Source organism: Molothrus ater, chromosome W (genome assembly GCF_012460135.2).
Source record: "Molothrus ater isolate BHLD 08-10-18 breed brown headed cowbird chromosome W, BPBGC_Mater_1.1, whole genome shotgun sequence".
Taxonomy (NCBI): domain Eukaryota; kingdom Metazoa; phylum Chordata; class Aves; order Passeriformes; family Icteridae; genus Molothrus; species Molothrus ater.
In genome coordinates, this window is record NC_050510.2 from 1384126 (window position 1) to 1407815 (window position 23690).

Consider the following 23690-nt stretch of genomic DNA (forward strand, 5'->3'; position numbering starts at 1 on the left):
ATCTATACTTGATTTCTTTAGGAAAAACTTGCTGGACTCTCGATTAATAACTCTGTTGGGATCAGTTGCTTTGGGTGCATTTGTTCATCCGTATCAACCTCGCGATTTTCTATATGTAAAGACCTGGATCTCTGAGCCCTTGAAGAAAAAGTGGAAAGGACCTTTCCAAGTCCTCCTCCTAACCTACACTGCACTCAAGGTGTAAGGAATCAAACCCTGGGTTCATCTCACCCAGGTAAAACCAGGAACCACACATTAAACACAGCAGAAACAAGACTAACTAACACTGTGGAGTTTTTTAATATATATAAATTCTCTTGGTATAAGTATAGGATGTGATTTTCTAAGCGGATATTATTCATTGGATCTAGATGAAAATGATAAATAATTGCACATTTATAATAATAATAGAAACTATGTTGTTAATGTCTGGGAAGGTGTTGAAGGTTAGTTGTTTTCCTTTTTTTTTTTCTTTCTCTCAGGGAATTTTTCTCCCATTTGTAGCCTAAGAGATGAAGAATGACGGTACTTAAAAGACAAATGATGTGGCCAGGATGGGGAGGAGGGGGGAAGGGATGCAGTTGCTGCAGTCCCTTGTGAGCTCACTGTCTGGGGCGTTTCTCTTGGGAAGTGCAGAGATACCGCGGGGGGTGGGGGGGAGGGGTGTGTGCTAACCAAGACTTGGCTGGGGATTAGGGGCTGGGCTCAGCCCTCTCTCTCTCGGGGATCAGAGGGGAGGTGGTTGTTTTGGTGTTGGACTGCTGCGCCAGGGAGAATTTGCTGCAACTGCGGAGTTTTGTCCTTCACTGCTTCTTACCGTTGATGAGGCTCTGCTTGCAAGAGCGGCCATTGAACTGGGACCTTTCAACACCCGACGTCCCTGGGAGGGACCCTCATCCCTGAGCTTGGGTGGCTCAGGGGAAACCTGGGACACCCCCCCTCCTCCAGAGGAAGCATCTCCTGGCTGCTTCTGGGAGCCTGGTTGCTGCTACCTTCACCAGGACATCACATAGGACAAGTGAGAGCCAGTGTTATAGATGAGTAATGTAATAGTTGGCTCTCACAATTAAAAGATAAATATTATGTAGATGTATAGTAATGTTATTTAATATGTCCCCCCCATAGACCCCTTTTCCCTCCCCCTTGTAATAGCCTTAGTAGTCAGGACATTTAGAGAAGGCTGGCTTGTTACCAGGAGGCACAGCGTAACAACACCTGACCTCCAATCAAGATGTAAGAAAGTAATCTCCACCAATAAATGGTGTCGGGTTCGGCTGTCTGTCTCTGCCCCGACACGGGTAGTGTGGTTCTTGGGTGGCACGCGTTTTAAAGGATGAGTCTGGACTCTTCAGCTTTTCGGTCTTCAGGTTGTTTATTATTTCTTATCTACAAAATTTTCTGTCTGCCCAACAGAGGTCTGATCTGCAAGCAGTCACAGGCACTCTCTGACCACCCACGGGGCGGTCATGTCTTTTTATACTAATATCTACGTACACAATATTTACCTTTATTTCCCAATGCTTTTCACCCATGTTGGCAAGTGCACCTTCACCATAAACCAATCCCCAAATGCCAACATCACCACAGGAGATGGAGGACAAGAAGAAGGAAGAAGAAGGACAAGACACGCCCTGATCCCTCCATCTTGTCTCCATAACCCCCCTGTACCTAAAAAACCTTAAAATCTATATTTCACCTTCTAAACGTGTCCCTTTTACACCTTTTATTCTAAAGTGATTCTCTTGTCCTCAAACTCTTGTTATTTCTGTGGATGGATCAAAATCAAGCCACCAGACACTCTTGGCAACATTCCAGGATTTTCGAGACCCCCAAGGGTTCTCCTGGCATCTCTGGACATTGGGAACAATGTGCTGAGATCCCACAAAATGGCAGAGAAAGAGTTGACTTGATGGAAAACATGAAAGTTTGACAAGAAAGTTTCACAGATATGTATGCTTGGCAGAAAGCTCTCTGAATGTAGAACTGGAGAACAGAATAGAGGTGGAAGCAAGTTTTGATATAGAAGAAAAATAGATGTTTAAATTGAGAATTGCTGAGCTGGTCGTTACTGGACAACTAATAAAGCAAAGGTGCTCCAGATTGCAAGGCAAAATGTATTTTATTACCATCTGTATGGCAGTTGTCTTTTGTCAAGTGGGCAGTTTTCCTCATCTCTCTCTGAGTGATCACAATCACTCCTACCTCGGGAGGGGACACCTGCTGATAACAGACTATTGAATGTCACTGCATGACTGATAAGAACTATAGCATCCCATTGCGAGATGCTCTGCCCAGAGGGAGGAGCAAAGCGTTGCTACCCAGATATAATCCGGAGATTCTGGAATAACTGCAGGGCTTCTCCACTGGATTTCCCAGAGGAACAGCAGCTGTGTCTTCTTCCACTGGATCTTCAGAGGAAGACTATACCCTTTTCTCCAAGATCCTTGCTCCAACAGAACCACACCTGACACTCCAGGAGGACTGCAGCCACATTTCCAATTGGACTGCTACCAACACCCTGACCAACAGGGCGTCAGGTTGGGTTCTGACTCTGTCAGTGTTGTTCTAGTGTACTGCATTGTTTATTTTATCCTTTTATTTTCTTCCCTATTAAAGAACTGTTATTTCCCGCCCCCATCTTTTTTGCCTGAGAGCCCCTTAATTTAAAATTTATAGCAATTTGGAGGGGTGGGGAGAGTTTACATTCTCTATTTCAGAGGAGGCTCCTGCCTTCCTTAGCAGACTCCTGTCTTTCCAAACCAAGACAAAAGGTTGAGTTGGAAGGGGGTTTTATGACTAGAGCAAAGGATATGTTGACCACAAACAAAAAGATGTTTTTACCAAGCAGAAATATTTCTTAGGAAAAGCAGAAAGATACCATAGGCAAACAAACATGCCGATGTGGCAAGTAGAAAAATGGTCTAAGAATTTTCCATTGCAAGAAAACTGAAAAACAACTTTAAGCTTAAACTGTAACATACTAACTCATGTGATTGGATAGTAATTACCATAATATGGTAATGATTGTAGTTATGATAGACTATAGGTAATAGTAAAGGTATTGTATATGATGCTGATTGGTTGTTATGTGATAAGATGCTCAGCAAAGAAAAATATATAATGCATTGTAACCAAAACTAAAGCGTCTTCTGGCTTGCCCATAAGCTGTAGCTGGCAGCTGTAGGCATGGCTCTGTTACCCACGACCTGAGACTGCTGTAACATCTTCTATACAATAAATAGCATTTTGAAGAGCCACCTGGAGTCCCACATCTCTCATCTCAGGCTCTTACATTGACTGACAAAACTTTAGGAGGGGCTAATGATATAAAAGGCAGGGCCTCCATTTTGTAGATGAGCACGTGGCTGATAGTCACAGGGGCTCTCAGCACTGTAATTTTTCCTTATTTAGTCCTTTTGTTGTATTTTTTTGTTAAAGTTTAATAAACCTTTGAAATTTTAAAAGTGAGCAATCGTTTCTCACAAATGGGGGCTCATTCCAGATAAAAACCTCATCTCTGTGGCTGTAGATTTTGAAAGAGAGGCATGCCCTGCTGCAAGTTTGGCAGCTCTGTCGAGTTCTCCTGTGACTATTGGTGATTGCAGGTACACACCCCAGGGACAGCAAAGGACTAAATAACAAAAGAGAGGGAAGAAAACTGCAGATCTAGAGGTCTGTGAGTATTTGTGTGCGAGAGTCTGAGAGTATGCTTGAAGTGTGTGGGGTAGTTCTGGGAGTGTGCTGGGGGTAGATATGAAACTTAGAAGATCCTCATAACAATTTTTGGCCAGATTGTAATTCCATAATCCCGGTGTATAAAAGTCAGCTTCAGACAATACACGGGACCCATCTTGGTCTGTTGAAGCGTTCGGATATTGGACGGTTGGAAGAAAAAACGGTGGGACGCGTGGAAGAGGAAAGCAGGGACCCTGTGGCTGGCGGGATGGGTGTGATAGAGGGATATTAGACTTAAGGAGACTCAAGAGTGTGAAAAATGCTAATCACTTGTTTTTAAAATTTTAAAAAGTTTAATGATAATAAAATGGTTATAAAAATAGCAATATAATTAAAGTAATAATAATTTGGACAATTTGGATTAGGACAATATGAGACAATAAAAACAAAGAGTTACGGACCTCTGGGTACCTTTTTCTCGGCAAAATAAGCCCGAAAAAGGACACACATTAACAAAGAATTAACCCTTAAAAACAATAGCCTGTTGCATATTTATACATCTCATACATGATGCATAAATTCCATTAAAACATAGGATTCTGTCTGGTCATCATCAACTTCTTCCTCTTAATCCTGACCGGCATCATCATGGCTGAGCGAGGCGGGAAGAAGTTTGTTTCTCCGGATAATGGGGCAATAAATTCTCTTTCTCTGAAAGATTTAGGTGTCCTGTGGCTGCTATCTCGGTGCGAGTCCTTTCTTAGAGAACAAAAAAAGTATCCTACATAGCATAGTTTCTATTTTAACCTTATGTTATAACCTAAAACTATATTTAGCACACTACTTAAGAAAATTAATACAGCATAACTTTCTAACACAACACATATAATATTCATTTTAATATTTGCGAAAAGCCAATCATAAAATACGCATTTTTCACAAGAGCATCTGGAAACGTCAGGTTGAGGGTCGCCAGGTTTAGAGGGTTTTGAAGTGACGGAGAAAGTCGCCGTTCAGTGGAGACCACGCTCGTGTCAGTGCGAGGAGTCGCGGCAGCTTTCCCAGCCTTCCAGCGTTGAGGGGGGGGCGCGTGACTGCTCCATGTGGAGCAACAGCACGCTCAATGCTCAGAACGGTGAGCTTCTGGTGCGCAGTCAGCGCGATAGCTTCCAGAGCTTACCAGCTGAGGCTTGAGAGGGGGTGTTGCCACTGGTAGCGGCGACTAAAAAACTGAGCGCAGGGGCGTCCTGTGCTGGCCCAGTGATGCGAGGTTTCCCGGGCAGGGGGAAAAGGAGGCAGGAGACCCGTAGCTGGCGAGAAACTGCACACGCGCGCGTCTGCCCACAGTGACTCAGGGACACCGAGCAGTAGAGACCAGCGGGCTGACCGAGTGGCAGGGTACCCAGTGGCGAGGGGCCGGCACCAGAGGGACCGCCACTTGGAGAAAACCAAGTGTGCGGGGTTTTCTGAGCGAGGACCACGGGGGAGGAGGCGGGCGGGGTTTCCCGACCCGCCGGCACAAAGGAAGCCGGGGGTGGGGCTATGTAGAGTGGCGCTCGCGGCCGCGCTTGGCGTATAAGTTTCCAGTGCGTGCTGACCCAATGAGGGTAGGGGGAGGCAGCGGAGGCCCGGTACGCTGACCTAGATTACACATGGCGTCGCTGGAGGTTAGGGACCAGCCAGGCAGTGCGGGTGTCCTCGGACCGGGGTGTGGAGCTGCAGCGGCATCCCTATGGAACCCACCAGCGTAGAGCCATGAGACCGGGGCGCCACGCGAGGGGCGGCGTCCGGAGGGTCACGGGCAGTGGCGGGGGGGGCTGCCGGCGGCGAGTAGGGCGGCTCTCGCCGAGTCCAGGGGCACCCGGCGGGGCGGGCCTAGTTGCACGGGGTTTCTAGGCCAAGGGACCACGCGGGTCTACATTAGCGGTAGTGGGCCTGGGGCGCCTAGTGCGGTGACTTTCAGCGGTGCCCACCCGACTGAAGGTAACCGCGGCAGTCAGAAGCCCTGCATCCCAGAACCGCTGGTCCGCCGGTGCGGGGCTGCTGGCGGCGGGGGCCGCGCTTGTGGACCGGGAAGGGGGTTTGGACAGTGGGAGCCACGGATGACAGGGACCATGGGCAGCAAGGGGCTGCCGCTGGGTGCGACTCAGGGCGTGTGGGGCGTGGTTTGCTCTCGGCACTGCCGGGGGGGTAAAGAGCTGTGAAAAATGCGTATTATATGATTGGCTCTTCGTAAATATTAAAAGGAATATTATATGTGTTATGTCAGAAAGTTATGCTGTATTAATTTTCTTAAGTAGTGTGTTAAATATAGTTTTAGGTTATGTGAAAAATGCCAGTCACTTGTTTTTAAAATTTTAAAAGTTTAATAGTAATAAAATGGTTATAAAATTAGTAATACAATTAGAGTAATAATAATTTGGACAATTTGAATTAGGACAATAGAAACAGAGTTACGGACGTCCGGGTACCTTTTTCTGGGCAGCACAAGCCCGAAAAAGGACACCCGTTAACAAAGGATTAACCCTTAAAAACAATAGCCTGTTGCATATTCATACACCTCATACACGATGCATAAATCCCATTCAAATACAGGATTCTGTCTGGTCATCGTCAACTTCTTCCTCTGAATCCTAACAGCGCCTTCTAGGCGGGAAGAAGTTAGTTTCTTCTGATAAGAGGGCAATAAATTCTTTTTCTCTGAAAGATTTTAGGTGTCCTGTGGCTGCTATCTCGCTGCGAGTCCTTTCTTTAAAAAAAAATTATCCTACATAGCATCGTTTCTATTTTAACATTTCTTGTAACCTAAAACTATATTTAACACACTACTTAAGAGAATTAATACAGCATTACTTTCTAACACAACACATATAGTATTCATTTTAATATTTGCGAAAAGCCAATCATAAAATACGCATTTTTCACAGGTTATAACATAATGTTAAAATAAAAACTATGCTGTGTAAGATACTTTTTTTTAAAGAAAGGGCTCACACCAAGATAACAGCCACAGGACACCTAAATCTTTCAAAGAAAGAATTTATTGCGCTTTTATCGAGTTCTTCCCACCTCGCTCAGTTCTGAAGACGCTGTCGGGATTAAGAGAAAGAACTTGACACTGACCGGACAGAATCCTGTATTTGAATGGGATTTATGAATCGTGTATGAGGTGTATGAATATGCAACAGGCTATTGTTTTTAAGGGTTAATCCTCTGTTAACGTGCGTCCTTTTTCGGGCTTATTTTGCCCAGAAAGAGGTACCTGGACTGTCTAAAACTCTTTGTTTTTATTGTCTTGTATTGTCCTAATCCCAATTGTTCAAATTTTTATTACTCTAATTATATTGCTATTTTTATAACCATTTTATTACTATTAAACTTTGTAAATGCTAAAAACAAGTGATTGGCATTTTTCACAGAGCTGTCTGTTGTGCAGAGGTCTTGTGGGCCCGCATGAGTGGCTTTCAGCAGTTGCTGTGCACTAGTAAACCGGGAGGCAGCAGAGAACCAGAACATGGCAGCGAGCAGGAGAGCCTACCCAGTAGTACAAAAGTCCCTGAATTGCAAGCGGGTTGGTTTTTTTTTGGTTTTGCTTTTCAGGAAGAAATAAAGGGTTTTTTTCCTTTCCTTTCTTCCTCTTTCTTCACTTGTTCGCTTTCTTTCTCTTTCTAGCTAATTAGGAAAGCGAGCCTTACTGAAAGGACCTGTAGTTTGCTAATTAAAAGTCCCCAAAAGGAGAAAGAGGATCCTCTCCCCTCTTCTCTTGTCCTCCTCTGGGCTGCTAAACCTCTAGGATTTTCTTTTTCCTTAATCTTTAGGCTTTCATCTGGTAGTTGCCAAACACATTAAGAAAGAGTGTACGAGCCTAAATGAGAGATGAGATGCGGGACTCCAGGCGGCTCTCCAAAATGCAGTTTATTCCATCCAAGGCATTACAGCAGTCCAGGGTCATGGGCGACAGAGCCTGTGCCTACAGCTGTCAGCTCCAGCTGCAGGCAGGCCTGGAGACCCTTTGGTTTTGGTTACAATGCATTATATACTTTTCTTTGCTGAGCATCTTAATACAGTAGAACCAGTCTATACCTTAACTATTATCTATAGCCTATCATAACTACTATAATTACCACATTCAGGTTACTATTCTCTAATCACTAAAAGTTAGTACATTACAGTTTAAGCTAGAAGTTGTTATTCAGTTTTTTTGCAGTGGAAAGTTCTGAGACCTTTTTTCTACTTGCAACTTTGCTGACTTGTTTGCCTGTGCTATCTTTCTGCTTGGTAAAAACATCTTCTTTTTTGAGGTGGGTTTATCCTTTGCTCTAAGTCATAAAACCCCCTTCTAACTAACATACCCTTTGCCTTCTTGGTTATCCGGTAAGACTGGCTCAGCAATTCTTCTATATCAAAACTTGCTTCCATCTCTATTCCTTCATCAGACTTTACATTTAAAAATCTTTCTGCTAAGCATACATATCTGTGAGACTTTCTTGTCAAAACTTTCATCCTTCCCAACAAAAGAGTGCACTGACAGGTGAGTTTTAGAAACTAGAGTGTGCCTGTCATTTCCTGCCATAGTTTAAACCCCTGTTGCCTTTCAGGCACTGACCACCTTATGGTTGGGGCTGCTGGGGAGCACTACACAAGCTCTTTAAGTTAGATAAGCATTGAGAGAGTATAAAACGGTAGTTTTCTCTTTGTGCCTGCCTTCCCATTATTCCAAACTGGTGTAGCCCTATTTCTGTGGGGCAGGGGGAGTGTGAAATGCCCAAAACCAGACTGCCTGCCCTGCTTTACTCCCTGTGTCCAGCTCTGTGCCCATGCCTGGTGATTTCCTCTCTTGATCAGCTCCTAAGAGTTTTTCTTCAGCTGAGGGCTGTGTCCTGAAAGCTTCACTCTGCTTTTCCTTCCAGGCTCTCCTCCCACAGCCAGGAACCAACACTCTAAGAGTAGCAGAGCTACAGGGGGTCATGGCATGAAACTGTGAGATGGACACAATTTCAGATCTGTATCTGCATCTAGGACATGTCATGCCAGGCATTTGCTGTGTAGTCTCCTGCTGCCTCCTGCTCCAGTGGCTGCAGGCAAGTCTTACCTTGTGTGTAATTAATTAGTCAGCACTTGTGGCAGAGTGAGAAGGAAAGTCAAGGAGCTGCCAGCACGTGGATGTACTTCCTCCTTCTGGCAGAAATGCTCAAGGAAGAGGAGAAAGAAATGGGAGATTTTCCTGGTTTGTGTCTCACTGCAGATTTGCAGAGTCCTAGTGCAGTGACATTTTCCCTTTGTTTGTAGCTTCCCCTGTTTTAGAGTTGAGGGTGTAGTTGGCTCCTGGCAGACCCTTTTTGTAGTTTGTAGCCCCCTCTCCCCTGTGGTTTGATGCCTTCTTCATCACTCAACTCATCTGTTGTGTTCTTTTCCTTCCCTGAAGCTTTTCCTGCTTCCCTACCACATTGCCAAGTGTTGGAAAGAGCAAGAACAGCCTCCAACAAAACCCTGCACCACTAATGAACACTGGCAAAGTACTACCTCTCTTTCAAGTTAAGAGAAGACCTCAAGTGTCAAAGGCTTAGATGCATGACACAGATACCTTTCCCTCCTTAAGTCAGAGATGACAGGCCTGTCTGTTCCAACCCCAAAGGCACAGAAGGCACTCTTTAAACTGTACCACAACGTCCCACCCACACTCCCCTCTACTATCCCCATCCTCACCATGACATGAGAGACCCACAGGGGTATCAGGGCCAGGAGAGCTCTGAAAGAGTGCTGTACATGTGTGAACCAGTGCGCACAGCTCTGTGCTTGTGAGTATGCACAAGTTCTGCAAGTGTGAACATAGCTCTGTGTGAGACATGTATATATATTACTATGTATAGCACTGCACACGTTGGTGTGCTCAAACTCTATGTACAAGCAAGTCTTGTGCTTGTAGGCACATGTGCATCAGTAGAGTCTACATAAGTGAGTGTCTGTATAACACATGTGCTGATGTAGCAAGTTGAGTGTACACAAGTGTGTGCTGCTAACAAGTACCATAGTACACAAGAGCTCTGTACAGGTGAGCAGGTACATGTGTGTATGTGCACTAGCTCTGCACATTTTCCTGTGTACACACATGGGTTGGGCCCACCCAGAGACATAGCTCTAGATACATGGCTCTGTGCATCCAACTGTCGTCCCACCTAGAAAAACAGACATGTGTGTATATATGTATTTGTGTGTGTCACTACCTAGCTCTTTGTATACACCCTGTTCTTATAAGGAAAATAATTTGCCTCTATGTATAAGTTTGCCAAAAGTTTATGTAAAGTTGTATACAGTGATTTCCATCAAATTTAATAATGTTTAAGTTTCCATTAAATCTCTATAAACAAGAGTATCTACAATCGCTGTGACCCACTGCTATTCTAACCCACGTTCCCTAGAAACTACAACCATCAAAACAAGATGCTAAGCTGTTCTGTTGTGTTGGTATGTTCTGTTCCCCCATGTTTTGTAATGGTTCTGCCCTGGTTCTCCCTCCCCTCCCTGTACTTGTCAGTTACTCTGGTTCCTCCCTGTTCTCCCTGGAGATCGATGTATCTTTTTCTAAACCCCTCCCCGGTGCCCTGCCACGGGCTCCTCCCCTGTATCCCTCTCCCTTTATAAGTTGCTTTAGCTCCTCCCTCGCCCTCTTCTGTTGCTGGCTTCCCTGGGAGCTACAATAAACCTGGACTTGCCCCAACCGGAGAGCGCTCTCTTATTTCCTGCCAGTTGTAGCCAGAGGTGGCCTCATCCTCCTGCAAGGAAGCATCACTGCTAGAACGCAGGGTGCTCTCCTTAGGCGCAGTCCCAGAAACCAAGAGTGGGACAGTGCCCCCCGAGCTGCAAGCGGTGCTGGCCAGCTTGCTGGGACACTCGAGAAGGCTGTCCCTTCTTCTCTCTCGCCCCGCTGCTTCAGTTCCTGGTGCCCAACGTGGGGCCTGAGGCCATCGCCAGACCCCGCGGACGAGACTTTTAGTCTCCTTGGCCGCCAGACTACCCCTGTGGGAGCAGACCCCTTTCTGGAGGGTGGCGCTCCGGGGGACCGGGAACGGCAGCTCCTTTCACCCAAGGATTTGTTCCTATGGCAGGAACCACCGCTTCCGGATTTTCTTTGGTCCCCACCGGGTTTGTAAGTATCTCTCTGTTTCGCCCTGCCTTTTTAACCCTTTTTGTCCCCCTTGCATCGCGGGTGGTGCTAAGGGCTTTCTCCTCGTGGCTGCGCAGCCCTCTCTTTCTGACAGGGGCTGGTGGGGGGCTCTTTCTTATTTTCTTTAAGTGTTTTTCCGCAACGGTGGGTGGGTTGAGTCGCCCCGTTTAAAATCTTAACCATGGGTGCACGATTTTTGGCGACTCAAAAGAGAGCCTATCACCAAGTTGTGAGTATCTTTGCGGGGGGGGGTTTTGAAGTTCACAAAAAAGAGTTAAGGCGTTTGGTTAGGTGGCTGTTTTCCCAATTTCCCGATATTACCCCTGATGAAATTTACAACCCAGGTTTCTGGGACATTGTCCATAAAAATTTGCAGGATTCTATAAGATCGGGGGAGTCTTCTTTGACTAAGATTGCCTATTGGACATCGCAAATTAGATCATTGTTAAAATCTAATTCGAAATTGGGAAAACAGTCACCGTTCCCCAGTTCTCCCTGTTCCCCCATTCCCAGCCCCTTTCCCTCCCCTGCTTGCCCCAAGTCTGGAATTTTGAGAGGAGCAGCTCGCTCCAGCAAGGCGCAGGGTGTCCACCATTCCCCTGGCTCCTCTCAAAGCTCCCAATCCCCTTGCCCTAGGAGTCCTGGCCAGACTCTTGGGGATCCCTTTCCTTCTCCCTCTATCCTGGTTTGCAAATCCCCTGTTAGAAAACCCTCCGTTAGGTTTTGTCTCCCTCCACAAGATGGCTCCCATGGAGCTCAAGGTGGAGGGAGCCACATGGTTTCTCCTGCCCTTTTTCCTTCTTCTCCCCACAATCCTTTCAGGTCCCAGAGAAACCCCTTCCTGTCCCCTGACTCCTCCCAACTTCCCTCTGCCCCCCTCCCTCATCAGTCCCTCCCATTTCTCCTCCCTCTTATGAAGCACCACCCTCTGACTCCCCCCTTGGGGTGGGGACCATAACATCTGGTATCCCCGCCCAGTCCTCCGCCCAGTCCTCCGGCCACTCCCCTCTCAGTTCCGGTTCCCACGCTTCGGGGCCCGGAGGGAGGGGGGTGGAGACCCAGAACCCGGAGCCAGTTTCCATCCCTACCGTGGTTCCGGTCACATACCACCCTGAGAGGGAGGGAAGACCCCAGGCCCAGTGGACCCCTTTCCCCCACCACCTTATTAAAGAACTATGCAAGGCCCAGAAGGACTTCTCCCGGGAGAGTGAGTACTTCCAGGGGATCCTGAGGGCCATGTTGACGGAGTCAGAGGTTACCCCCTCCGATCTGCGGCGCCTTTTTTCATGCCTCCTTAACCCCACCAAATTTGTTATGTGGGAGGAGGCATGGAGAAAGGAGGTGGTGGGGCTCCTACCCTCCCTCTGGGACAATCCCCACCTGGGGGTTGACCTAGACGGAGAGATTGTTTCCATAGACCATTTGTGTGGGATGGGGAACTAGGCTGACGGACATTCTCAGGCCAGGTCCCTTCTCCCGGAGGTACTGAGAGAGAGTGCGAAGACTGCTGAGAAGGCGTTTTTGGGGTTGAGGTCAGCTGCACCCCTTGTCACTTATTCTAAGATTTTTCAGCATGCCGATGAATCGTTTGTGTCCTTTGTCAAGCGCCTTTGAAAGGCCATTGATCTGCAGGTGCAGAGTGAGGGGGCCAGAGTGGAACTTCTTAAGGAGGTAGCTTTTCCTAACGCTAACGCTGCCTGCAAAGCAGCCATTTTTAGTTTGCCTCTGGACCCTCCTCCAACTCTGCAGCGCATGTTAGAGGTGTGTGTGCACAAGGTCTCGCTAACACCTGGAGACAACGACTCCAAGAACCGGCCACCACCTCGACGGGTTGCTGCTGCAGAGACTGCTGACACCATTGTGGACGTTGCACCTGTGAATCCAGCCCTGCCTCCGTTTGACCAACCCCCACACTCCAACACCACTGGACCGGCCTAACGGAGAACTTCCCCGTGCCACCTCTGCGGGAAGCTGGGGCACTGGATGCCTGACTGCCCACTGAGATCTCAGTTTTTAGAATTTAAAAAGGGGCAATGGCTCCGGGGGGATTCACAGACAAAAAACTAGGTTCCAAGCGCAGACCCCCCCTGCGTGATGATAAAAATAAGGCGGGCCCCATAACATCTTACAGGGAGGGGGAAGAGGAAGAACACCAACCAGCAGGCCTGCCTGTGTCCACAACCGGATTTGACTCTAGTACACCTAACTTGACATGCCTAGATTGTGTCCGACCTCAACCTATCCTTACCACTCTTTCTAAAACTCCACCTTTCAGGTTGCAGCTGACTGAGCCGCTCCATCTTCGGAACTCAAATTTCCATCTGGTGACCGTGTGCCGGGAGCGCCCAGGTAACTGGGAACAAATCGGATGTTGTAAGTATGTTGTCGTCGGTGACACAAAATTTACACCTCCTGAAATAAATATCGTCCCAGGTCTCTTAACATCTGACCTGGGGCAGTTCTCCATGGGGCTGTACTGTGTCCGCCCTCCCCTCTTTCTCCCCAAAGGCCAGGTGGTGGCGCAGGCCATCCTGGTGCCCGAATTAGGCTTGAGCTCAGAGCTACCTTCCACATCACATACAGATTTCTATCCCACGGTGGCCTGGGCCCAGGTGCTGGGGAGGGACAAACCCAGAATTACCTGTCAACTTTCAAGGGGGGGAGACCAAAAATTGCTTAAAGGTCTGTTGGACACAGGGGCAGATGTGACGGTCATTCCCTCTCGGGAATGGCTGTCACAGTGGGAATTGTAGGACGTGGCTGGTCACGTGCGAGGTGTCGGGGGCTTACAATTGGCTAAGCAATTGAAGAGCGTTGTGAAAGTTAAGGGGCCGGATGGGCAATTGGCGTCTGTACGCCCATTCATGTTGGATTATACGGAACTCCTGTGGGGGAGAGACCTCCTTGCCCAGTGGGGAGCCAGAATTGACCTTCCAGTGGCTCCCCAGGTTTTTCAGGCAGCGGTCACTGAGGAGCGCTCTACCCAGAAACTGAATTGGAAATCAGATGAACCAGTATGGGTAGAACAGTGGCCGCTCAACAAACAAAAATTGAAGGCGCTCAATGAGCTCATCCAGGAGCAGTTACTTAAAGGAAACCTGGTGGAGTCCATGTCACCTTGGAACTCCCCAGTGTTTGTCATCAAAAAACCTAATAAGGATAAGTGGCGGCTCCTTCACGACCTCCGCAAAATCAACATTATCAAAGATATGGGTCCTCTCCAACCAGGGATGCCGTCCCCAACAATGCTCCCACAAAATTGGAATTTGGCCGTTGTAGATATAAAGGATTGCTTTTTTCAAATTCCCCTACACCCTGACGACACCCCACAGTTTTGCCTTCTCGGTTCCCTCCATCAACCGTGGAGCCCCAAGGAAACACTACCATTGGCGTGTTCTTCCATAGGGAATGAAGAACAGCCCTGTTATCTGCCAGTGGTATGTGGCTTCCTTGCTGTCCCCAGTTCGTACAGCTGTGGAAGACACAATTATATACCATTATATGGACGATATTCTCATTTGTGCTCCGACAGACGACATGCTTACCCACGCACTTGACCTGACAATCGATGCATTGGTTGTTGCAGGGTTCGAGCTCCAACAAGACAAGATTCAGCGGATGCCACCCTGGAAGTACCTGGGCTTGGAGATTACCAGGCGAACCATTGTTCCGCAAAAATTGGCTTTGAAAACTAATGTTAAGACCTTGGCAGATGTCCACCAGCTGTGTGGGTCTTTGAATTGGGTAAGGCCTTGGCTAGGAATTCCAACCGACGACCTAGCCCCTCTTTTCAATTTATTGAAAGGGGGAGAGGAGCTCAGTTTTCCTAGGTCGCTTACCCCAGAGGCACAGACAGCACTGGAGAAAATCCAAGAGTCCATATCAGCCAGGCAGGCTCACAGATATCAACCGGGCCTGCCGTTTAAGTTCATCGTTTTGGGAAAACTGCCACACCTCCACGGTATGATCTTTCAATGGGACAAGTCACCAAAGGGCAAGGACCAAGGCTCGAGAGACCCTCTCTTGATTATAGAGTGGGTTTTTCTCAGTGACCATTGGTCCAAGAGAATGACGCAGCCACAGGAGCTGGTGGCAGAATTGATCCGCAAGGCAAGATCACAGATCAGGGAGCTTGCAGGCTGTGATTTTGACTGCATTCGCATTCCTATTCAATTACGATCAGGCCAATTCAAAAAGAAAACCTTTGATGAACTGCTTGAGGAAAAGGAAATGTTACAATTTGCACTGGACAGCTACACCGGCCAAATTGCTGTTGATCGGCCGGCCCACAAATTATTTAATCAGGATGTCCAATTCTCATTATCATTAAAAAGGGTTCAGAGCCGAACCCCTTTGAAGGCACTGACTGTTTTTACTGACGCGTCTGGAACATCCCACAAGTCTGCGATGACTTGGAAGGATCCTCAAACTCAGCGGTGGGAGGCTGATGTTGCTAAGGTGGAGGGTTCTCCACAGGTAGCTGAGTTGGACGCAGTCATCAGAGCTTTCGAGAGGTTCTCTAAAACCATTCAATTTGGTTACAGATTCGTCATATGTTGCAGGTGTAGTGTCCAGGGCGGAAAATGCAGTTCTTCAAGAGGTGTCCAACATCCCCTTGTTTAACTTGCTCTCAAAATTGGTTACATTAGTCTCCCACTGAGAGCAACCCTTCTTTGTGATGCATGTCAGATCACACACCGACCTGCCGGGGTTCATTGCAGAGGGCAATCGGAGAGCTGATGCCCTTGCTGCTCCAGTCCAGATGGCCCCACTCCCAGATGTGTTCAGCCAAGCAAAGATTAGCCACCAGCTATTCCATCAGAACGCCCCTGGCCTTGTTCATCAATTTCAACTTACTCGAGAACAGGCCAAGGCGATTGTGGCTACATGCCCACAATGTCAAGCTCACCAGCTTCCGTTCCTCAGCTCTGGCACCAACCCCAGAGGGTTGTCAAGTTGTGAGGTGTGGCAGATGGACGTGACTCACGTTCCGTCCTTTGGCCAGTTGAGTTTTGTTCATGTCTCTGTGGATACTTTCTCTGGTGCAGTCTATGCTTCTGCCCACACAGGGGAAAAGGCAGCTGATGTCGAAAAGCACCTGGTTCAGGCTTTCGCTGTCCTGGGCATCCCCAAGGTCATCAAAACTGACAACGGCCCAGCGTATAAATCCAGGGAGCTCAGGAGCTTCCTGCAGCAATGGGGAATAGAGCACAAGATCGGCATCCCCTATTCCTCGACAGGCCAAGCCGTGATTGAGAGGACCCACCAGAGCCTGAAGAGAGTATTAGAACAGCAGCGTATGGCAGTGAAGGTGGAGTCCCCTCACGTCCGGTTGTCCAAAGCACTCTTTACAATCAATTTTTTAAATTGTTCATTCGACAACCTGAACCCTCCCATCACACAGCACTTCGGTCACCACGAGCAGCTGCGCCTGAAAGCCAGGCGTCTGGTTCTGGTTAAGGATCCAGAGACCTGGAAGACAGAGGGGCCATTTGACCTGGTTACCTGAGGGAGGGGATACGCTTGCGTGTCTACTCCCTCGGGTCTGAAATGGGTACCATCTAAGTGGGTCAGGCCCTTCCATCCCAAGCGAGCAGATAATGTCGGAGTTGTGGCACAGGTTGAGGAGGCCTGTTGGAGGAGGAGGCGCAAACCTTTTATGTTAGACCTTGACCTCCCTTAAGGGCAGAACCCAAGTTTAAGTTTGTTTACTTAACTTTATCTTTTTATTGTTTTAGTGACCCCAACCGAATGGCTCCTTCCGCAACCAGGGTCATCCTGCTGTCAGCAACCCTCTGGTCCCTCACTCCACCTTTGGACCATTGGATCGTCCCTCAGCCCAAGGCCAATGTCTGGCGGACACTCTCACGAGTCCTCGGCCAGGAACATATATGCCTCAACACTGTGTCAGCAGAGGACCCAACGTCGTTGTGCCTTGTGGGGGATCCCTCTCCCTCCCAATGAGCTACCTTCCCCCTTTAATACCTCTCTTTCTGCCCTCATGCCCAAAAAGATTGACTCTCCCATTGATCCTAAAGGTGCCTGGAGGGACGGGATCAAAGGGCTGGCCCCTTTAGATTCCGAACCCCTCAAATTTGATTTGCTCGGCTCCGCCAATGCCTCCTTTTGCTTCCAATTTGTGTTCTCCCCAGTCCCTGGAGACAAGCGGTTCGAATCAGTGCGGCAATTTAAAAGAGAATACACTGCCAGCCAATGGTGCTCGATAGTCGCACAAATATATACTCCATCCACCTTTGGTGGCAAGCCGCTGTCTCTACCCCAGGCTATTTTCTTAATTTGCGGAGACCGAGTGTGGGCAGGCATCCCCTCTCGCCTTATCGGAGGCCCTTGTACTTTGGGACAGCTGACGCTGTTTACGCCCAACATAACCCAAATTAATAATTGGAAAGCAAAAAATGTCACACTGAATTCGGCCCGCTCTAAAAGAGATCTTAAAGATCTCGACCCAGAGTGTGACTCCAAAATTATTCATTGGTCCAAGCCAAAAGGGGTTGCGATCACCGTGTTTTTGCCCTGGGTATCCACAGCCAAAGCTCTAGGCGAATTGGCCCACCTAGAGTGTTGGGTGGCTAAACAAGCCAACTTTACATCAGCCGTGTTATCGGACCTCTTATCAGATGAGGAGATAACAAGGAAGGCGACACTCCAGAGCAGGCATTGATTTTCTTCTGCTCCACAATCATCAATGCGAGGAGTTCAAGGGCCTCTGCTGCCTCAATCTATCATCAAAGGCCGAGGACGCAAGAAGTTCCATCAATAAGATGTGAGAGCTAATCCACGACATCAAAAAGGAGACGTCAGACTGGCTGGGGGACATTTTCAGTGGATGGGGCCTTTCTGGCTGGGTAGGGTCGATTCTAAAGAATGTGCTTTTGGTTCTTTTGATTTTAGTTGTCGTATTGATTGCTTTTTCGATTATTTGGTGTCTGATTAAGAGACTGCTAATCAAGTTGACACACACACCGAGCATCAACCAGGTGGTGAGCTCAGATGATGGACAGTCAGATGATGTGCCTGCCGCAGAGGAAGATCAATGGACCTCAGCCCCTGTGAGCCACCCCTGGTTCGGTGAACTTTATCCAGACTCAGAATATGACAATCAAATTCAGTTCACTTTGGTTTAGGCTTTCCATTGTTCTTCTTTTTATTTTTAAACAAAAAAGGGGGAGATGTTGTGTTGTGTTGGTATGTTCTGTTCCCCCATGTTTTGTAATGGTTCTGCCCTGGTTCTCCCTCCCCTCCCTGTACTTGTCAGTTACTCTGGTTCCTCCCTGGTCTCCCTGGAGATCGATGTATCTTTTTCTAAACCACTCCCCGGTGCCCTGCCAGTCACTCTCTGCCACCACCTTTTTCTCTGGAAACTTCTGTCTAGGGCACGGAGTGATTGGTTCAGGGGCCGGGGCCCCTCCTCCAAGTTGTTGTTATTGGTGTTTTCCTTATGTCAATTTTCTGTACCCCACTCCCCCCTGCACTCCTATTCGCCCGAAAACGGGCTCCTCCCCTGTATCCCTCTCCCTTTATAAGTTGCTTTAGCTCCTCCCTTGCCTTCTTCTGTTGCTGGCTTCCCTGGGAGCTACAATAAACCTGGACTTGCCCCAACCGGAGAGCGCTCTCTTATTTCCTGCCAGTTGTAGCCAGAGGTGGCCTCATCCTCCTGCAAGGAAGCATCACTGCTAGAACGCAGGGTGCTCTCCTTAGGCGCAGTCCCAGAAACCAAGAGTGGGACAGTGCCCCCCGAGCTGCAAGCGGTGCTGGCCAGCTTGCTGGGACACTCGAGAAGGCTGTCCCTTCTTCTCTCTCGCCGCGCTGCTTCACTAAGCTAGGTACTAAATCTCTCTGTGATTGTAATACTTCATAGGCCACTCAGTTCCCTTGTGTCAAATATATAAGACAGTGCTATGTACTTTATCTTTAGTTTAACCCCTCAGTGGAGAGGTCCCTTTCAGGTACTACTAACCACTGAATTGACTGTATGAACTGCAGAGGAAAAGTAGACTCATGTTGAGAGAATTAGAAGCCCAGTGAAAGAACCCAAAGAATAGACTGTAACATCCAGACCAAATAAGACATACCCAAAGAAACTCGAAGATGTCCAAAAGTAAAGTTGAGCTTACACCAGCTAGATTGAAGATTGTTTTAACTAACACTTCAGGTAGGGAGTTTGAACGGTATAATTTAATAATGTAATTGTCCTATTTTAATAAATAAGAATTACAAGCATCTGTTGAGGGGAGGTACATAGGAAACTGTAAGAGGTATTGATGTGGTTTCCTGAAGAACCAACAAGTAGAGTAAAACAAGAAATAGAGGGCAAGATTGGGTTTGCCCATGTTCGCCACCGAGAAGATTATAGCCCTGCTGTGAGCAGCAATCCTGTAGGCATGATAAGGTGGGAACATGAAAGCCATACCAGACCTCTATCATTCCTCAATTGTCTCTTAATACAACAGAGACTGAAAGACAAGACTGAGTTGGCCTCTATACTCACCACTAAGATACACCTACTATGAGTAACAACCCCATAGACACGGTAAATGAGAGTAAAAAAAGCCACACCAGAATTCTGTGATCCCATTTTTCCAAATAGTTGTATCTTAGGAAAACCTAAGATGCTTTTTCCTATTCCCACTGTCCTCACCCACACCAACAGATGCTAATAAAAATTTATTTTTTATTTTTTCTGAGAAGTAAAAGTAAATTAACAGAATCAAAAAAAAATGAGGGTTAATTGTTCGAACCAAATAACTTATAGAAAAGGGGGGTTGTTATACATGAGTAATATAATAGTTGGCTCAATTAACAGATAGATATTATATAGATGTTAAAATGTATAGTGATGTTATTGTAATATGTCCTCCCCATAGTCCTCTTTCCCCTCCCCCTTGTAATAGCCTCAGTAGTCAGGGCATTTAGAGAAGGCCAGCTTATTACCAAGAGGCACAGGGTAACAACATCTGACCTCCAATCAAGATATAAGAAAGTAATCTCCACCAATGGATGGCAGAGAAGGAGTTGACATAAAACTTTGGGAGGGGCTAAAAATATAAAAGGCAGAGCATCCATTTTGTAGATGAGCATGTGGCTGATAGTCACGGGGGCTCCAAGGGCTGTATTTTTTCCTTATTTAGTTTTTTTGTTGTATTTTTTGTTAAACTTTATAAGTGAGCAGCCGTTTCTCACGAGAATATCTTCAGCAGTTACTCACCCAACAGTACAGGGACAGTGAGTAGAGGAGGCAACACCACATTAGGATTTGCCATCAGCATTTTCCAAAACTTTCTGGGTTTAGCAAAATCTTTTTGGCCACAGCCACCTGCTCTTCCTGTACCCAGCTGGGTCTTCAGCTGTGCTAGGCTGTGCTAGGCTGTCCAGCCCTTGGGCTCATGAAGAAGACAGTTCTCTTAGAGAAAAGGGACAAAGGGACTGGCTGTGACTATGATTTCCCTTCTCTCTAGAGCAGGCAGCCTCTCTTTGTTTTAACACCTATAAAAGGGAAACACAGAGGCAAATTCTTCTTTTCAAGAGAACAGAGTGTACACAGAGAGCCAGGGGCCACTCTAGCCATCAGAGCTCAGTAGTGACACACACGTCTTTTTTTCCTAGGTGGGACAGCAGCCAGATGCACTGAGCTGTGTATCCAGAGCCATGTTTCTGGAGCCACGTCTCTGGGTGTGGTTAGCTCATGTGTGCACCTAGGGACATGTGCAGAGCTAGTGCACAAACAGGCACCTGCTGACCTGCACAGAGCCCGGGTACTTGCTAATAGCACACACTTGTACACACACATGGAGCTGTGCATGCCTAACCTGTGCACACCAGCAGATGTGCATACAGAGCTGTGCACACTAATGTGTGCAGTGTCCTACACATCAACACACACATATCCCACACAGGGCCATGCTCACATCTGCAGAGCCTGTGTGCACTCACAAGCACAGAGCTGTGCACAAACCCACTCCCACTTGAGAGTGTGCAATTCAACACACGTGCACACAGCCATGTACACTGACACATGTGTGCACCTCAGCACCTATGTGTGCACACAGAGCCATGCACACTGGCACACACGTGCACAGCACTCCCTTAGAGCTCTCCTGGCCCCGACTTCTCCATGGGTCTCTCCCTGTGGGATTATGAAAAGGCTGGGATGGGGACAGAAGAGGGGAGTATGGGTGGGACATTGTGGCACAGTTTTCTTCACCTTTTTGCCTTTTCTCATACTACTTAATCAGTTAATTATGCTCACAATTAGTTAAAACATGCTACTATAAGTACAAACAAGAAAGGCCAGGCCAGTCTTGACATGAGATGGATCACATCTACTGCCTGTTACCCTCTCGGCAATATTTAACTGTTTAGCCTCACAGACCTATGCTCCAGCACTCTTAGTGGGGTCCTGGAACGAGAATAGTAGCACCCTGCTTCTGTTAAATTTGAGTGGAGAACGACTGATCTGTGTTACACTTGATTAAAAAATAAGAGTTCACAGAGAAAGAGAAAAAGGTAGGAGGTGGCAAAAGGAAGGAGGAAAACAAAGCACACCCCAAGTCAGTGTTTTTCTTGAATCCAGGATTTTTTGTTTGGATGCAGTGGGGTGCAGAGTAGCTTTCTTTTGAGATTCAGGACTGAGGCCAGAGCTAGGAGGGTTGTTCAGTGAGAAGTCCGTTCTCCCTGATCTGTACTGGAGTTGTTCTTCAATTGTTATATCTTGGGTTTCTGTGCTCAAAATGGCTCCCAAGGTATTAAAAAGTCTCTTGTTTCCCAGCCTCGTGACCGAAGAAGTCGAGATTCGTCAGTTCTGCTTTTCAAGGTTATTTTATCTATAATATTCTTTCTCTGACCTGCGGAGATCTGTCCAGCAGGTCAGGTTGAGGCACACTGACCGCCCTTGGGGTGGTGTTAGCTTTTTATACTAAGAACTACGTGTACTTTATTTACAATAATTTCCCAATACCTATCACCTATGTTAGACAGTCTGTCTCTACTCTAAACCAATCCAGAAATTTCACCATCACAGCAGAAGATGGAAGACAAGAAGAAGAAGAAGAAGGACAGGGCATGCCCAGATTCCTCCATCTTGCCTCTTGAACTCCCATTCTAAATCCCCAAAATTCTACTTTTTCACCCTGTGACAAATTAACTATCATTCTACTCAAACTCTTGTGGCTTGTAAATCCTCACACAAAGTTGGTCATTTTTTCCATGGGCTGAAATCGAAGGCACAGATGTTTTTGACTCTGTGCCAAGGTCTCTGAGCCCCTTACCAGAGACTTGAGTCATCCAGGGCAGTCAGAGGAATGTCCTGGGTTCCGACAGTTATGTGGATGTTTAAAACTCTACATATCTACTCTTCCTTCGACTCACACTATGGCTAGTATACTTGGTTGGACCCAATCTCCTTCTCAGTCCACTCTATTACACAATACTACATTATTATGGTGGAGGGTTTTTGGGGTCTGTCTGACTCCGGCTGCCGTAGGTGTCTGAATAGCGAAGTCCCACTAAGCACAACCTGACCAGGTCCCTCAGGTACGCTCCCAGCCGCTGGCAATCTTAGCAAGCAGCTCAGCTCTTAAGTGAGATCAGCTCTTTGGTGAATTCAGCTCTTTAGTGATTTCAGCTCTTTGCTTGCTAAGTGTCTTGGCAGACACAAGGAGAGAGAGGAGAAGGTTGTATGAGGTTCCACAGAGGTGTCTGTCATGGTTTGACACTGGCACAATGCCAGTGCCTCCATGAAGATACATTCTCTCTGGTAGCTGCTGTGAGATGTGACCAGGAATAAGCAAAGCAGGCTCTTACTTAGGAAAGAAAAGAACCAGAACTTTATTAACTACTCTACAACTACAAATAAAAAGGAACACACACATACAGGGAAAATGAAAACTTCACAAATGCATTTCCTCCTCCCCCCACCAAATTTCTAACACAATACATTTGTTCTTCAAATCACTAACTTTCGGTCCAGCATCACTTTTTAGACAATCAATCTTCAGTTCATCAAGAGGAGAGGAGTCTTTCTTGTACTATGGGCTTCTCCTGGAAACACAGTCGAAGCTTCGTGTGTTTCTGTGTCACTTGTGGCACCGCCCGGAGTACATCTGCTGTCGTGACTTCTTCTTTTCTATGTTTAGTGCTCTCACTACTGAACACGGACCAGAACTGCTTCTAGGGTTGTCTTTTAAGGATGCTCTGTCTCGATCTAAAAAAAGGCACAGTCTCTCTTTTGGGACACCTGTCTCCACAATCTCTCTTTTTGGGACACCTGTCTCCCCCATATTTTCACCCCCTGGGGCCGAGGGGCACCAACACTGAACCCTCTTGGTTCTGAGGCCATTGCCTCCCCCTAGATGCAGTCTCTGTATCACAAGGAACATGGTTCTGTCCATGGCTATACAAAAAGAGTCTAGCAAAAGCCACTCCATCATCTCTTCCCACTAGGATTCTTCTCTATTCTTCTACTATCTCTCACTCGCCCAGACTTCTCTCACACTGGCCCATTTCTTCTTCATCTTCCACTCTATCTTCTAGGAAAGGTCAATGTTCTGTAAAGTTCTCATTCTCTAAAAAGGGGTTAAAAGCTCCTACAAGCGGCCGGCTGAACCCCCCCCCCCCCCCTTCTCCGTCCCAGCCGTGCTGCCGGCACAGGCCCATGTTTATCAAGTCTCAAGGTTACAGTCCCAGGCAGCGGCTCTCTTTCTCTCTCTCTCTGTGTCTCTCAGGGGGGGCTGCCCGATGGCTCCCGGTGTCTCTCTCTGTGTCTCTCTTCCACCCTTCCACCCCGGGGCTCAGGCCTACCTCTCTTGGCCACATGGCTTTTCCCTTCCCCCTG

General features: G+C 47.3%; 1 protein-coding gene across 4 annotated transcripts; it reads left to right on the forward strand.

The window, feature by feature from the left end:
* The first annotated feature begins 7479 nt into the window (after positions 1-7479).
* Positions 7480-18460, forward strand: LOC118701561 (uncharacterized). Of its 4 annotated transcripts, XR_004982557.2 has the most exons (3): positions 7480-10822; positions 13116-13189; positions 16579-18460. XR_004982557.2 is itself a non-coding variant. In XM_036406241.1 (2 exons), the coding sequence occupies exons 1-2, from the start codon at positions 12874-12876 to the stop codon at positions 17520-17522; spliced, it is 1284 nt and encodes a 427-aa protein (XP_036262134.1). In that variant the 5' UTR covers positions 12052-12873; the 3' UTR covers positions 17523-18460. The 4 variants fall into 4 exon arrangements, 2 of the variants coding, with proteins under 2 accessions (XP_036262134.1, XP_036262135.1); XM_036406241.1 differs by lacking the exon at positions 7480-10822 and having other exon boundaries at positions 12052-13213; XM_036406242.1 differs by lacking the exon at positions 7480-10822 and having other exon boundaries at positions 12052-13189.
* Positions 18461-23690: the final 5230 nt, after the last annotated feature.

What these genes read in the sequence shown, in the direction of transcription:
- LOC118701561 (XM_036406241.1), top strand. Translation starts at nt 12,874, where the DNA reads ATGGCTCCGGGGGGATTCACAGACAAAAAACTAGGTTCCAAGCGCAGA. An exon ending in CTGGGAACAAATCGGATGTT is followed by an intron (nt 13,214 to 16,578) that starts GTAAGTATGTTG and finishes TTATTGTTTTAG; the next exon opens with TGACCCCAACCGAATGGCTC.